General features: G+C 39.2%; 1 protein-coding gene across 1 annotated transcript in view; it reads left to right on the top strand.

Moving 5' to 3' along the window:
* Positions 1 to 16,733, top strand: part of LOC126172609 (BRISC complex subunit FAM175B-like) — a 139,606-nt gene that overhangs the window by 53,867 nt on the left and 69,006 nt on the right. The window contains exon 3 of the mRNA XM_049920896.1: positions 4,237 to 4,340. Within this exon, the coding sequence (XP_049776853.1) occupies positions 4,237 to 4,340 (104 nt within the window). The remainder of the gene's footprint in view (positions 1 to 4,236; positions 4,341 to 16,733) is intronic.

The following is a 16,733-nucleotide window of genomic DNA, read 5'->3' on the forward strand; positions in this document are numbered from 1 at the left end:
AGGCATGTGGTTTTTTTTTCACCCAAATTCCAATTGTATTTCTTCTAGTTCTTCTTCTAATTACTGTACCGTACTTAATCGTGGTAACCTTCCACATACTCCAACGTAGCAACACATGACTTTCCTCCTCCATAATAACAGTGCACCCAAGCGACCTCGTTCTTCATGCATTTTCTCTGTTTTAACTGCATTCATTTGTACTACTTTCGTGTGGACGCTGTTAACTTCATTGTCATCATTGAGTGCCCCAACCCAAGACCACACCAGTCTCTCTCCTCCCCACACCGGTCTTCCTCCTCCCCCCCCTCACCACCACCACCACCACCACCACCACCAGCACCACCACCCTACCGTCTCCCACCACCACCACCACCACCACCACCACCACCACCACCAGCCTTCAGTCTTCCTTCTCCCCCTTCACAACCACTACTAGTTGTCCTTCTCCCCCCTCACTGCCACCACCACAAGTCTTCCTTCTACTCTCACCATGTCTTCCTGGCTCTCTTGCTATCACTTTCACGGTGCAGGTCAGTTGAGCACAACATTGTCTACGAAAATCCTGTAGTAGTGCATCATGTATCACAATGAAAATAACTGTCAGTACATTACGTGTATTTGACTATTTATCACACTTCCCAGCATTTTACTTAAAGGAAAGGAAGGAGAGGTATTCCAACTGTCATCATATTATCAGATGCCCTAAAAGATATATTGAATGAAAAAAAAGCCATGACTACGTATCTGACACAGACCAGCAGTTTGGTAGTCTGTCACTCTGATACACATTCGATGACTGGTACCCAAGCTACAGCATGAAAACACACAAATGTTAATAACTCAAACATGATTAACTTTTGACTTCAACTGACATTAAAATTTTGTTTTTATGCATTCTTTTGATGTATAGCATTGAAAATACAATTTTCTATATAGAAGGCATTTGCAAAATGTGATCAAAACCAGTCACCCAAATCTCAGACCCTCCGCTTGAGAAGTAAAACTTGTTGAAAAAAACTTTTCTTTCGTGAAATATTTGAAATATTAGTTCTCCTGATATTGCTATAAATGGTGTAATGCTCAGATTACTTGCATGCACTACAGTCCACGACTGATTAAAGTATATGGAATGAAAGAGATACAATAAAAATTAGAGGAGAAGCAGAACTCCATTAGAGATGTTGAAAGTACTGTTGTAGATGTCAACTGTTTGACTTAATTTAAGTAGATTGCAGATGGTGACTTGTATTACAAATTTGTGAAGCTACATTTAGTGTCAGTTGTGATAATGGCTTATCTGAAGTCCCACTTGGGAAATTCAACTTCACAAAATGTATGTGTATACAAGGCAATTAGATTCTCACAAAAGAATGTAAACAGATATACGTGCAGAGTTTTGTAAGGAATTGCCAGTCACTTTCCATCAATACCTTATTATGCTGCACTACACCTTCTAAATCAGTTTGTCAGAGCTTAAGAGATTGAGAAGGAAAAGTAGATTTACAGAATTCTGAAGATATAAATAATCATCAATCTCATAATGTTCTGATGAACAAACTAACTAAGGAGGTATAGTGTTCCACAGTAAGATATTAATGGCAAGTGACTGGTAATTGCTTGTGTGATGATTTGTATCAACATAAAGTACCTGCAGCGATACACAAATTAAATATAAGTGTTAATATACTCTCCTCTGTAAAAAGAGTTAGTATGTAAAACAGGAGTTGTTTCTCCCTCATGTGAATGTTCAAAGGAAACTCAAAAATATTAAATAAGTGTAATGTAGAAGCATGTGCTTGTGAAATAATATATGATCATCCACAGGCACCTTTTAGGTGTCTCTTCAAGGAGGTAGGCAGTCCAATTGCATGTATAAAGTACAGGGCTATTACAAATGATTGAAGCGATTTCATAAATTCACTGTAGCTCCATTCATTGACATATGATCACGACACACTACAGATACGTAGAAAGACTCATAAAGTTTTGTTCGACTGAAGCCGCACTTCAGGTTTCTGCCACCAGAGCGCTCGAGAGCGCAGTGAGACAAAATGGCGACAGGAGCTGAGAAAGCGTATGTCGTGCTTGAAATGCACTCACATCAGTCAGTCATAACAGTGCAACGTCACTTCAGGACGAAGTTCAACAAAGATCCACCAACTGCTAACTCCATTCGGCGATGGTATGCGCAGTTTAAAGCTTCTGGATGCCTCTGTAAGGGGAAAACAACGGGTCGGCCTGCAGTGAGCGAAGAAATGGTTGAACGCGTGCGGGCAAGTTTCACGCGTAGCCTGCGGAAGTCGACGAATAAAGCAAGCAGGGAGCTAAACGTACCACAGCCGACGGTTTGGAAAATCGTACGGAAAGGACTAAAGCAGAAGCCTTACCGTTTACAATTGCTACAAGCCCTGACACCCGATGACAAAGTCAAACGCTTTGAACTTTTCGGCGCGGTTGCAACAGCTTATGGAAGAGGATGCGTTCAGTGCGAAACTTGTTTTCAGTGATGAAGCAACATTTTTTCTTAATGGTGAAGTGAACAGACACAATGTGCGAATCTGGGCGGTAGAGAATCCTCACGCATTCGTGCAGCATATTCGCAATTCACAAAAAGTTAACGTGTTTTGTGCAATCCCACGGTTTAAAGATTACGGCCCCTTTTTCTTCTGCAAAAAAAAAGTTACAGGACACGTGTATCTGGACATGCTGGGAAATTGGCTCATGCCACAACTGCAGAGCGACAGCGCCGACTTCATCTTTCAACAGGATGGTGCTCCACCGCACTTCCATCATGATGTTCGGCATTTCTTAAACAGGAGATTGGAAAACCGATGGATCGGTCGTGGTGGAGATCATGATCAGCAATTCATGTCATGGCCTCCACGCTCTCCCGACTTAACCCCATGTGATTTCTTTCTGTGGGGTTATGTGAAAGATTCAGTGTTTAAACCTCCTCTACCAAGAAACGTGCCAGAACTGCGAGCTCGCATCAACGATGCTTTCGAACTCCTTGATGGGGACATGTTGCGCCGAGTGTGGGAGGAACTTGATTATCAGCTTGATGTCTGCCGAATCACTAAAGGGGCACATATCGAACATTTGTGAATGCCTAAAAAAACTTTTTGAGTGTTTGTATGTGTGTGCAAAGCATTGTGAAAATATCTCAAATAATAAAGTTATTGTAGAGCTGTGAAATCGCTTCAATCATTTGTAATAACCCTGTAAATACACATCATAAATAAGCCATCACAATTTGAAAAGAATAGTGATGTGCACAGCAAAAAAAAGTTTTTGTTACATGTGGCAAAGGCTGTCAATGGATTAAAAAGATTTTCAGTGTGCAGCCACAAAGTCATTGATCAGTTGCCCAGTGATGTAAAATGACTCACTGGCGTCAAAGGGAACGTTTGAATCTAAAGTTATTTCATCTGGACAACTCCTCTATTATTCTGTAGACGGATTTTATATAAAAGTGTGTTTAGCATATAAGGCATTTATTTTTATTAAATTTAAAGACACATGAAACATGCTTAGTTGCGACAGTCTCTCACCCTTTACCACACAAATGTGGTAGTTCTGCAATGCTCATGTGGTTCTCTCTCATACTTATTGAACCACAACAATCTAAATTCATGGCTTGTGTGTGCCATTTGTGTTTTATCACAGTCTAGTGCAATCGAAGACAAAACTTGGCTGTCACAACCAGTGAACCAACCAAATATTCTCTGGTCGTAATATATTTCACTGTTCTGCTTAAAACTCTCAGTTGAAGTAAAGGAACACTTGCAAACAAATGTTACATATTCAAAGATGAGAGAAATCTTTGCTGTCCACTTATAACAAGATTGTATTATATTCATTAAACAGTGGAAAGTCCAGGTTGTAATATAAACAAATTACGAAAAGGGCAAATTGCTACCCACCATAATGGTGACATGTTGAGTTGCAGACAGGCACAACGAAAAGGCTGTTACACATTGAGCTTTTACCCACAGCCTTCTTCAAAAAAGAAAGGAAAACGCACAGACTTTCACACAAGCATGCAAAATGCCTACAAGACCTCTTATCTCCAGCCACTTACGCCAGACTGCCAATCTTCATATTTTCTCACCATAAAATTAGTAAAAAATCTCTGGATTTCACAAACACACTGAAATATTTAAATGTAAGCACACAAAATTGCAGATGTTGTTTCAGCCAATTTACAATTAGTATTAATAAAATTGTATATTTCAGGTGTTAATTGTCTTGTGCCACTTCCCTCCACTGTACCATTCTACAACAGCATTGGTAAAATCAATAAACAGAAGCTGAAATTATTTATTGGTGAAATGGAAGGAGTAAGTGATTCTCTTGATTTTTATTATTATTATTATTATTGTTGTTGTTGTTGTTGTTGTTACTACAGCTAAGTAAACTGCATGCAGATCACTTAGCTATATATGCTTATTGTTTCATTACTGTGCAGAATTGTAAAATCATTTATGTCTGTACTGTTTTTTAAATTCTGTATGATCCATTTGGTTTTCATTGTCATTATACTTGTTGAATTAAATATTTTCCTACGCTACTTAAAGCTCGTACAATCTTATATAAGATATTTTCATATGTTCCTCTGTGATAAAGCACCAGGCTACAAAACCAAAAGTCTCTGGTTCAGCCCACAGCTAGTCTTAAGATTCTTCTCCATTCCTTATAATTTTTTCACCTCTGGCAGTGTTTGTTAATGTTGCATTGTGATTCATAGTTAAACTGCAAGTCCTTGTGTAATTGGCTGGATAAGTTATATCCAAGGTCAATGGGTCACACTGGAATACCACATCAATAGGACCGTGCCTAGTAAAACACTGCGGTCTTCACACCGACCCTCAGGTTGATGACAGCTTTATCTTAAATGATGATCGTTATAGTTAAGAAGTACAGAAACACAAGTAGTCACTGTTCTGCATTTTTATGTTACGAACACTTTTCAAAAAGGCTTCTCTGGTCAAGCTGTTTTGTAAATAAATTTGCAGGTAAATACAGAGACAGTTGCCAGATGATGTATGGAAACTAAAACTACATTTGCAAGCAGGAACTGCCAAGTTACAAAGGAGTTATGCCTTTGTTACATTTTTTAACAAAAGTATAAATTCATTTCTGTGTGTGTTCTTTGAAAATATGTTCTTTGGAAAATACAAAGGTTGTATTGAATACAGTATTTAAATCAAACAATGGAAAATCCAGGATGAAATGTAACAGTATTATGAGAAGGAAAGTTGCTATTCACCATGTAGCAGGGGTGCTGAGTCGTAGGGTGTATATTAGCTTATTATAATCATAGTGTCTCTATATAGGATGTTTATTATGATTCTTAATTGATATTTTAGTACATTCTTTGTTTGAAACCATGTCTTCTGCCAAGGAAAAGATCTTTGTGTATGTTGAACAATTCATCTCTTCTCTAAGAGTTTCTTTTGCTTGTTTCTAAATATGTTCTAAGTTGATAAGGCTATGTATTGTTCCTTTCTGAAGCCTTCAATATAGTATAAACTGTGGTATTAAGATTTTTATGTTTTATTCATGTCAAAACTTAATTCTTGCTTTCGTTTTATAGAAGAGACTTTCTTCTCATGAGGAAACACCAGTGTACCTCTTTAACTGGACATGATTACTTTAATAACAATACTGTTGTCATGTTCATCGACTTGTGCAGTGTGAGCTGCAAACTCTGTCGAAACAGAAATACTAATAAAACTTTAAAACTTGTATCCCCATTGTTCTTTCCAGGATATTACCTAGGCAAGGTGGAAAGAACTGGAAACTGAAATAAGTAATATTCCACATTACAGGATTCTATTGTGTTTTTTCCTTGTAGGCGATAAATCTAACAGAGGCCTCGTGTTGCCTGAATCATCCACTATCTGATGGGATGGGAATGTGCGCTCACTACATAGCTTGTGGCAGTGTACATACTAGATTTTTGGCAGCTATTTCATTTCAAAAGTGTCGACAAATTAGATACAACACAAACCCTATATGAATGAAACACTTCAAAAATAATTAATTCAGGGGTTTCTGGGTTCTCACATTTGTCTCAGATCATGTGGTCAGATTTCTTATGGACTTCAATCATTTGTGATATTTTGCAGGAGACCTATTATTAAATAACAAAGAGTGCCATTGCTTTACATGTTGTTTAAAGAACATAAAGGAACTGACACCTTTTGTACATATAGACTAACAATAATAGAGTGAGTACCACTTTTATATCGAACTTCTGTTAAAGTAAAACACAAAACAATAGCTAACTAGTGGATATAATCATCACTGTTGCAATAGATGCTAAAAGATTCATCACAAAATTGATTACTTTCCTTTTCATGCAGTGTAATTCTCTGAGAGTTAGTCCTCCGAAGAAATTACACTTCACTCATAAAACAAGCTTTTACATTTATATTAGGAAATAGATCATCCCATGACTGATACTGCATTGTGCATAATAATAATAATAATAATAATAATAATAATAATAATAGTAACAGCAACAACATTATAAGGCGTGTGGTGTCAGTTCTTTCAGACATGTCCGAAAGAATGGACACCATGCAGAATTTGCAGCTGTTATACATTATATGTAAATTTATACATTATATGTAAATTGAAGGAGGAAGAAGAAAATGAAAGGGGAGGAATTACTACTACATTGGGACAGTATATGGAATCAGCATCGACGAGTGAAAATGTGTTCCAGACTGGATTCAAATGAAAGTCCGTACACATTTTTCACTCGTCCATGTGTACTGTCGCAATGCAGCTGACAGCAGTGATCTCTCTCCCCCTCCCCCTTTCCTCTCCTTTCTTCACCTCTCCTCCTTTGATTTACATATAACAACATAATTTCTCACAACAGAAATTATGTTTTTGTTATAAACAAGTCTACTCCAGGTTACTTCTAGCTTCCTCTGGAATTATCTTACAATACTGTACATGAGATATGGCCAGTTCCAAACGATTGTATTTTGTATTTCAGTTCCATTACTACATACTGGGATTCTAGGCAGTGTCTGCGTTATGTGGCATTGATCACAGGGCACCACCAATTATGGGGATGACATTAGTTTTAACATTGGACATTCCATTGATACTGATGCTTAGATCCTTACTTAAGTTTCTTCTGAACTACCTTACCATTAATGTTTCTGTCACAAGAGGACTAATACATTAAAGGAAAAAATTTTTGATTTGACTGACATACAATGTCGAGTTTGTTAACTGCAAACATGTGGTAGGTGTGTGTTTGTTGATTATACAGGATAGTGTAACATCTAATTGACGTAACTGCTTTACATGTGTGGTCATAGCATTTGTTGGAGAGGTCAGGTACTCCTAGAGCTCCACGTATTTGCCAGTGAAGGTATGAATCCACCTAATTTTGCCTTCCTCTTACAATGAAGCACCTTTATGTCATCTGTGGTCTCAGAGTGTACTCCACAAAGTCAACATATGTCATTTTATTGACTTTCAAATCTTTTTAATAGTCATTTTTTCTCAATGCTTGATCTTGTGCAGCTACTTTCAGGTCTTCTGACTCTGCTGTAATTCTTTCTCTTTTAAAGTCACCAAAGTGTTTGATATCTGTCAGTATTTAATTGCTGCAGTTAGTTTGGTTACTTACACTGCAGAGATCTCTGTCTTTGTTTTAGTTTGTTATGGGCTACCATTTTGATGTTACTTTGCAGAAGTGAGTTAATACCTCTGCATTCTGTAAGAACTTCAGTGCAGCTTTCTTAGACTGACAGAAATTCCTTTGTTTCCAGTTGCTACCTCAAATTGTTATTTGAAACTTTTGTTGTAGGAAAGGAGGTCTGATTATGTGGATCTATGCTGAAGATGGGATGGACGTGTGCAGCAGGAGGTGGTTTTGGAGTGGTCTTTAGTAATTTACACAGTTTGGCCAGTTTGATCCAAAGCAGCTGTAGATAGGCATAAGGATGAATACAGTTATTGGAGCATGTTTCCTTCTTCACATAATATTTTGGCGTAGCAGCAGCATTATTGTGCAGTGTATGGTGGACACACACTGCTCGGAAGGTAGTGATGAGCTAGCATCTCCAGTATACTGGGTTGACCGTTGGGTTAAGCATCTCTTGTGACTTATTGTAGCATGGGGGCATCTGATGAGGTCGACCAGTACTGCAGGAAGTTGCCGTGTCCCAGTCGAAGTCTGGACCAAAGATGAAAAAGAGGTGGTTTGCTGGTGCAGTGTTGTCTGCCCAGGTTTGGCAGGCAGGCTGAGGTCCATGAAGCATACTGTGGCGGTAGTAGCAGCAGCAGCAGCAGCAGCAGCAATGGCTGCCCAGCTGGCCAAATGCTGATAGGCTGGTTCTGGCAGGCTTAAATGCTGCTGCAGCACGCTGATTTTGTCAGATGCGTGGGATTAGTGTGATGGACAGCTGTGACATGGAAGTCTACTTAGCTTGAGTCGCTGACTAGCACCTGGCTGTCTCCAATATGTGGCCTAATTACTGTCCTGGTACTCCTTTGCTGGCTTGAAGTCCTGTTTAACTTCTTCCCTTTACATTTCCTCTTTTCTGTGAAGAATATTTTCCCTCGAATTTTGCCAGCGTGTGCGCGCGTGCGCGCGCGCACACACACACACACACACACACACACACACACACACACACACACACACACACACACACACTGGTTCATGTACACTTCACATTTCCACCTCCCCACACTGTATCACTTTGCCCTTTACTCTCTCCACCACTTGGCTCTACACAAGTCTTTTCACGTGTTTGACAGAGAGAAATTGCTTCTTATTGGTGAGTTAGTGGGCTCCATTACTTGGGACAGAGCAGTTATCAGGGTGGCTTCCCAGCACTAAAATCTGATTTGCTCTTCTCTGTTCCTTGCCCCATCATCTTCTAAAAGTTTACACTAAGAACTTGCTGTCTATCTTAAAAACTAATCAGGAAAATGCATGTACTGTGGGCTGTCTCCTACACTAACGTATTGGGAACACAAAGCAATCTATGCAAAAATAATGGTCGTGCACTGCCTTATTGTTTTGGCAGTGGTAGCCTGTATGAACTTGTCAGTTTACATACTGTCCTTTTGCTACATATTTGTATGTTTTAGGAACTCAGGAAAGTTAGTAGAGGATGCATGACAACTTGGCTTTGGTTGCATTGTCATGACATTGTGACAGAGGAATCTGTTCAAACTTCAATAATCTATTCCCCTGTTCACTCATTATTATTAATAATCCCCCTCGCTCTGAGAGATCTATCTAGTGGCCCTGCCTAAAGAGTTTCCCAATACCACTGACATAGTTACAGATGTTATACCAGCTCCAACTGTGCTGTGCAGTGAAACAGAATCTCTTTAATTTCTTTCTTTCCACATACCCTCCAATTTTTGATAGATTTTCCTATTACATCACTTCTTTCACTTTCTTGGCTGTTGTTGGTAGATCTCTGCTAACATGAATATTGCTTCTCGACAGACATGGAGTGGTTTGATTGATGTTACATCTAACCACCACCTCGCATCCGTATGGTATCTTAGTGCTTTTGCTGTTTTGAGACAAATCTGCAGGATGTGAAGAAGACAGTAAAACCTAACCATACGGTACCATTGTAACCCATTATTGTTGTTCTAATTTATCTGCATTCTACCACAGCTTAAGCTTATCTTAACAATCTAAGTTGTACTGGTTAACTATTCTCCCTGGGTGTCCTCTTTTTCTAGATTATGCCTCCAAATATTACTGATTTAGCTACGACATTAAATCCCATATGATGCCTACTTGTAATTACTAATGTACATGTTTCTTGTATTTTCCTTATGTGTCCTAAAACATTTCCATTTTATAATTCCTTATGTACAGCAATAACCGTATGTACATTCCATCTTATCTTTACAAAATTAGAGAAGTTTTTGGTACATCCATTGTTTTCCACACCTGAGTTAGGCATTCTCTCTCCACTGGCTGGTGTAATGCCCTTTTTAATGGCAAATCCAACAAACTATGGAACATGACTTGGTAAACAGGACAGAGTGCCCAGGTAAATCGCACTGCATGCATGTTAAGAGTGAGTGGTTTGGTCCGTGGTCCATTGCTGAACACAACAGTATCGAACTTTGACGTTATAGGAAAAGCAGGAAGAGTCAGACCAAATGATTTATGAAAACCCATGAGTGAAAAAAAGTTCAGGCTGCTATTTACATATCTTCCAGCACTCTATCTTCCATCCATCCACTTCCCTTCCCCTTTGGAAGTGCTGCTATGGAACTGTGACACTGGCTATTGCCTTCTGGTGGTCCACCTTCATTTTCAGCAGTCTTCCTGACAACATTTGTTATGGGAAGAAACGTTTGGCTGGTTGTGATTGTCAGCTGGAAGAGTGTTGACTGCCAGGACTGGTCTGTGGATCGAAGCCCAGTAATGGCAGTGGTGACGGTGGCAGCTCTGGTTGACATGGACTGGGCATCACTTTAACTGCATAAAGTTTCTTGCATAGGTAATAGGTTAAAAGAATTTTTAAGTTCAATTTTATTTGTGTTGGTAGTAGAATCTTAGCGTGTCTAATTTAGTTTAGAAGGGAAAATGCTGAAATACACTGTTTTGTACAAAGTCTGTGCCGTGTTGTCCAGAGTTCTGTACAAACCTTAGGGCTTTGTTTGAGCATTGAAACATCATATATGAACTTGCTCTCTGAAAAGCTTTGTTAAGTATCAGTTCTGAGTAGGATAACTTATTTGAATATAGAAAATTACAGAAACAATATGTTGTCATTTTGTAGTGAGTTATTTAAATGTAGAAGCTCTCTATAGCCCCTCACCCCTCTGCAAATCAGGAACGAAGTCAGCAGTTTAAATATGTGGCACTGATTAGCAGGACCTCAGCACCAAGAGAAAAACAAGATGGCAACCATGAAGTTAGAGAAAGAACGTAACTATTATTACATAGGAACAAGTAAAGACTTGCCATCTCGCAATACATTGGTCACTTAAAGTCAGTCCACAACAAGAAGGAAAAAAAAATGCTCAGTTCACAATAATTCAAAGGGAGTGGCTGTATATGTGACAAACTTTGGTGTTTAAGATTAAAGATTGTTTATAACTGATGTGTTCTCAGTCAGTTCAGTTATTTAATTTACTTGTGTCCATACCGATGATGTTTGGGAACCGTGACTCTCTGTAGCAATTACTTGTTTGTATTTTGTGCCATCAGTCACTTACTTGTCCTCGTGTTTAATTTAACATATTTCAACATGTTTGAAACACATGTAGCTCATCTTGAGGCATTAGAACATACAGAAAATTGTTAATTAAGACTAAAAGGGTAAGTCAACTATTATCCGCAAAGTAGTTATAAAATTTTATTGTAATCAAGTAGGAAACATACAAGAACATCATTTTGGACATAGCCTCCTTGCGTTTCAACGCACTGGGTCCATTGTTGTACAAGCTTTCTGATGCTCTCATAAAAGAAGGTTCTGGCTGAATTGAGAGCCAGAAATGCACCGCTTCTTTCACTGCTTCATCCGAGGCAAATTGATGGCCCCTTAATTCCTGTTTGAATGGACCAAGCAAGTGATAGTCAGAAGGGGTAAGATTGAGACTATATGGAGGATGATCCAGTACTTCAAATTTGAGTTTCTGGAGCGTTTCAGCAGTGTGGGCAGCAGTATAGATGGGCAATTGTTGTGCAACAACAAAACACCTTTTGACAGCAATCCTCGGTGTTTGCTTCTAATTGCAAGCTGTAGCCTAACAGTAAGCTTCTCACTGTAACGTACACTGTTTATTGTTGTGCCCCTTTCCCCATAATGTTCCAGTACTGCGTCCCAAAAAACCGTAAACATCAGTTTACCTCCGGATGGTTGGGTCTTGAATTATTTCTTGCACGGTGAATTTGGATGTTTCCATTCAATAGTCTGCCCTTTACTCTCCGCCTCGTAATGATGGATCCATATTTCGTCACCAGTAATGATCCTGTCTAAGAAATTGTCCCCTTCGTTAATATTGCGATCCAAATGTTTTTTTTTTCTCGTGTCCAAACATGTTTGTTTATGCATCTGTGTGAGTTTGTTTTAGAACCCATCTTGCACGAACTTTATGAAACCAGAGTCTGGTGTGGATGATTTTGTAGGCAGAACTGTGACTAATTTGCAGACGATGTGCCACTTTGTCAATAGTTAATTGTCTGTGTAAGAGAATCATTTCACGTGAATGCTCAATGGTTTCATTTATTTGTGGCGGTAAACGGTCATCCAGCTCCTTCATCGTGCTTAACACTTGTGCGACGATTTCGGAATTTTTAAGTCCATTCGTAGACACTCCATTGTTGCAAAACAATGTTCCCATACAGTACCGAAAGTCTTCCATGAATTTCAGCCTCTGATACGCCCTCCGACCACAAAAAATGGATCACTGAACGTTGCTCTTCTTTGGTGCAAGTGGAGAAGCCATGATTAACAGCACGGCAGTGATAATGAAACTAACATAGCAGCTTGAAAATTGCAAAGATATAACAACAAATAAACAAAGCACGCGTCATCAACATAAAATGACAGTACTACCAAAGTAAACAAAAATATAACTAAATTGGGGATAATAATTGACTTACCCCTCGTAGAATGTCTTAAACTAAATTGTACGCAGCTCGTGATCTACTGGCTAGTGTTGCTGCCCCTCAGTCACGGGGTCCCGGACTCTATTCCTGGCCATGTTGGGGATTTTGTCCACCCGAGTCTGGGTGTTTTGTATTGTCCTCCATTTCATCATCATTTGTGAAAGTGGCGAGATTGGACTGTGTAAAGATTGGGTGTTCATAACCACCCAGTTGAGCACCCCACAAACCAATCGTCATTGTCGTCGTCGGTGTCGTCATTGTAAACTAAATTAACATACTTCTACATCTACATTTATACTCTGCAAGCCACCCAATGGTGTGTGGCGGAGGGCACCTTACGTGCCACTGTCATAACCTCCCTTTCCTGTTCCAGTCATGTATGGTTCGCAGGAAGAACGACTGCCGGAAGACCTCGGTGTGCGCTCGAATCTCTCTAATTTTACATTCGCGATCTCCTCGGGAGGTATAAGCAATATATTAGATACCTCATCCAGAAACGCACCCTCTCGAAACCTGGACAGCAAGCTACACAGCGATGCAGAGTGCCTCTCTTGCAGAGTCTGCCACTTGAGTTTGCTAAACATCTCCGTAACGCTATCATGCTTACCAAATAACCCTGTGAGGAAACGCGCCGCTCTCCTTTGGATCTTCTCTATCTCCTCCGTCAACCCGATCTGGTACGGATCCCACACTGATGAGAAATACTCAAGTATAGGGTCGAACGAGTGTTTTGTAAGCCACCTCCTTTGTTGATGGACTACATTTTCCAAGGACTCTCCAATGAATATCAACCTGGCACCCGCCCTTACCAACAATAAATTTTATATGTTCATTTCACTCCAAATCGTTCCGTACGCATACGCCCAGATATTTTACAGAAGTAACTGCTACCACTGTTTGTTCTGCTATCATGTAATCATACAATAAAGGATCCATCTTTCTATGTATTTGCAATACATTGCATTAGTCTATGTCAAGGGTCAGTTGCCACTCCCTGCACCAAGTGCCTATCCGCTGCAGATCTTCCTGCATTTCGCTGCAATTTTTCTAATGCTACAACTTCTCTGTATACTACAGCATCATCCGCAAAAAGCCGCATGGAGCTTCCAACACTATCTACTAGGTATTTATATATATTGTGAAAAGCAATGGTCCCATAACACTCCCCTATGACACGCCAGAGGTTACTTTAATGTTTGTAGATGTCTCTCCATTGAGAACAACATGCTGTGTTCCGTTTGCTAAAAACTCTTCAATCCAGCCACCCAGCTGGTCTGATATTCCGTAGGCTCTTACTTTGTTTATCAGGAGACAGTGCGGAACTGTATCGAATGCCTTCCGGAAGTCAAGGAAAATGGCATCTACCTGTGAGCCTGTATCTAATATTTTCTGGGTCTCATGAACAAATAAATAGAGTTGGGTCTCACACAATCGCTGTTTCCAGAATCCATGTTTATTCCTACAGAGTAGATTCTGGGTTTCCAGAAATGACACGATACGCGAGCAAAAAACATGTTCTAAAATTCTACAACAGATCATCTGCTCGACGACCCTTCTTGAAGACTGGGACTACGTGTGCCCTTTCCCAATCATTTGGAACCTTCCGTTCCTCTAGAGACTTGTGGTACACGGCTGTTAGAAGGGGCGCAAGTTCTTTCGCGTAGTCTGTGTAGAATTGAATTGGTATCCTGTTAGGTCCAGTGGACTTTCTTCTGTTGAGTGATTTCAGTTGCTTTTCTATGCCTTGGACATTTATTTTGATGCCAGCCATTTTTTCGTTCGTGCAGTGATTTAGAGAAGGAAACTACAGTGTGGTCTTCCTGTGTGAAACAGCTTTGGAAAAAGGTATTTAGTATTTCAGCTTTATGCATGTCATCCCAGAGTGTCTGGATATGCTGTTTCGATCCACATACTGATTTAACGTAAGACCAGAACCTCCTTGGATTTTCTGTCAAGTCGGTACTTTAGAATTTTACTTTAGAATTCACTGAATGCTTTACGCATAGCCCTCCTTACGCTAACTTTGACATCTTTAGGATGTAGGACATTTTGTTTATTTCGGCATATCCACTCACGTTAAATAAGAGGGGAGAACAACAACGGATAGGAATATCACAATTTTTGTCACTACCACCAGTTGTAATTTCATTATCATTTTATTAGGAACTGGTTTCGATGGTAAGCTTCATCATCAGGCCCTCTAAGTACATTGTGCTGAACTTAACCTAAAGATGGCAGTCAGAAAGTCCCACATGAAAATAACTGGCATCAACATCAGCTCTGTAGTATGCAACCACACACGATGAGGCCACAAACAAAAGTTAGCCAGAAATAATCCCCACAGTTATGTCTCTGCTGATATGGAGCTGAGTCTCGTTGTGTATTATGTTTGACTCCACAGCCTGTGTAGGATGCAGTTAGCTCTTTTACAGTTGTTCACTTACAGTTTTACAATCCCAAAGCATCGTTTGCGTAATTGGTAAACTAGCAGATAGATGAAATCAACCTACATCCAATGCTGGCGGCACCAGCTGTTGTTCACTGGTGCTGGCCTGCCTCAACATCCGCTCACCTACGCAATGAGACTTCTACGCCGGATGAACATGAAACAAAACTTCATTACTTTAGTGCAAAGTGGTACATACTGTTGATGAACTTTTATTGTGTAATTATAGTAATTAAAATTAGTTTTAAATGCTTACTAGGGCTAAAGCATATAAAAGCATGGACAATATACAACAAATTGAGGACACTCAAGAACCAGCTATGGCTATGACAGTGAGTAAAGAAGTGCCAGACTGGGCTGAGTTGATAAATTTAATTAAGCTGAGAGTCTGCAATCAAATGTTCAGAATGAGACACTAAGGAAAGAATTAGGCTTGGTAAATCCTCAATTAAGTACCCAGAGTGAAGCTTTAAATGCTCAGAGTCTTAAGTTAAACTCATTAAATTTGCAATTAAATGCTCAGAGTGAAACTCTAAATAGTCAAGTGACAAATCTAGGTTTGTCTAGTCGACTCTCAAAGCACAGAATTTAGTAATCTATGCGAAGGCATGTGTGCTCTTAAGACTGAATTTGACGCCTTAAATAGTAGAGTAGAGAATTTAAAAATAGATTTAAAGAATGAATCGACTAATTCCTTGACAGTTCATGTAAACAAATGTTTACTGACCTTACTCAGAAACAGAATGACAATTTACAAGATTTATCAAAAAGGTTAGACTTTAACATTGAGGACAGATGTAATAATGTGGAATCCAAAATTAATGAAAAGTTTGGATCTTTTGAAAATGTGTGCAATGTTAAGTTGAATACTTTGAAAGAGAGTGTAGGTAAGAATAATGAATTAATACTGATTATTCAATTGTGAATTACAAGTGTCCGTATATGAGGAGACAATGTGGAAAGAAATTTCAAAGAGAAAATAACAAACTGTGATATCATAAATGTAATTAGTTTGGAGGAACAATTTTAAGAAATTACAGATAGAAAAGTTACTGAGAGAATAACCTCCGGAAACGTATCGCCTATTCTGTCTTCCAAACTTAGTGATACCAGGAAGGGTATAGACGACTTGTGGAGAGAATTCTAACTTATCCAGGATAAAGTAGGAAAAAAGGGTAACGTCACCTAATGTGGTGTTAACTTGTGAAGCTGCGACTGATTTACAGTGGGGGGCTAATTAAGGGTTATCTAGACAATTTCCTAAATTTAAGACGGATGGAGATGTACATCTGACCCATTTCTTAAAAAGGTTTAACCAAGCATTACCAAAAAATTGGGAAGATTCTAAGAAAATCGAACTTGCTGTGGGGTATCTTCTAAGGGAAGCCTCAGAATGGGGTACAGTAAATATTACTCTTGGGAGGACTTTCAAAAGAATTTTAAAGAAAATTACTGGTCTGCCAGTGCACAAGAAAAGTTAATATCAGATTCATGTGACCCAGGTGGAGTCATCTATCCCCTAGGGACATTAACATTATGAGTTAACGGGCAGAGTGATGACCGTTGGATCCCAAGTTGTTTTCAGTGTTTCTTCCAAAATAGTCTTCCTGCACTGAATTCCTTTAAAATCTTAAACTATTCTGTCATCTATACTTT

The sequence above is a fragment of the Schistocerca cancellata genome, chromosome 1 (assembly GCF_023864275.1).
Source record: "Schistocerca cancellata isolate TAMUIC-IGC-003103 chromosome 1, iqSchCanc2.1, whole genome shotgun sequence".
Lineage (NCBI taxonomy): Eukaryota > Metazoa > Arthropoda > Insecta > Orthoptera > Acrididae > Schistocerca > Schistocerca cancellata.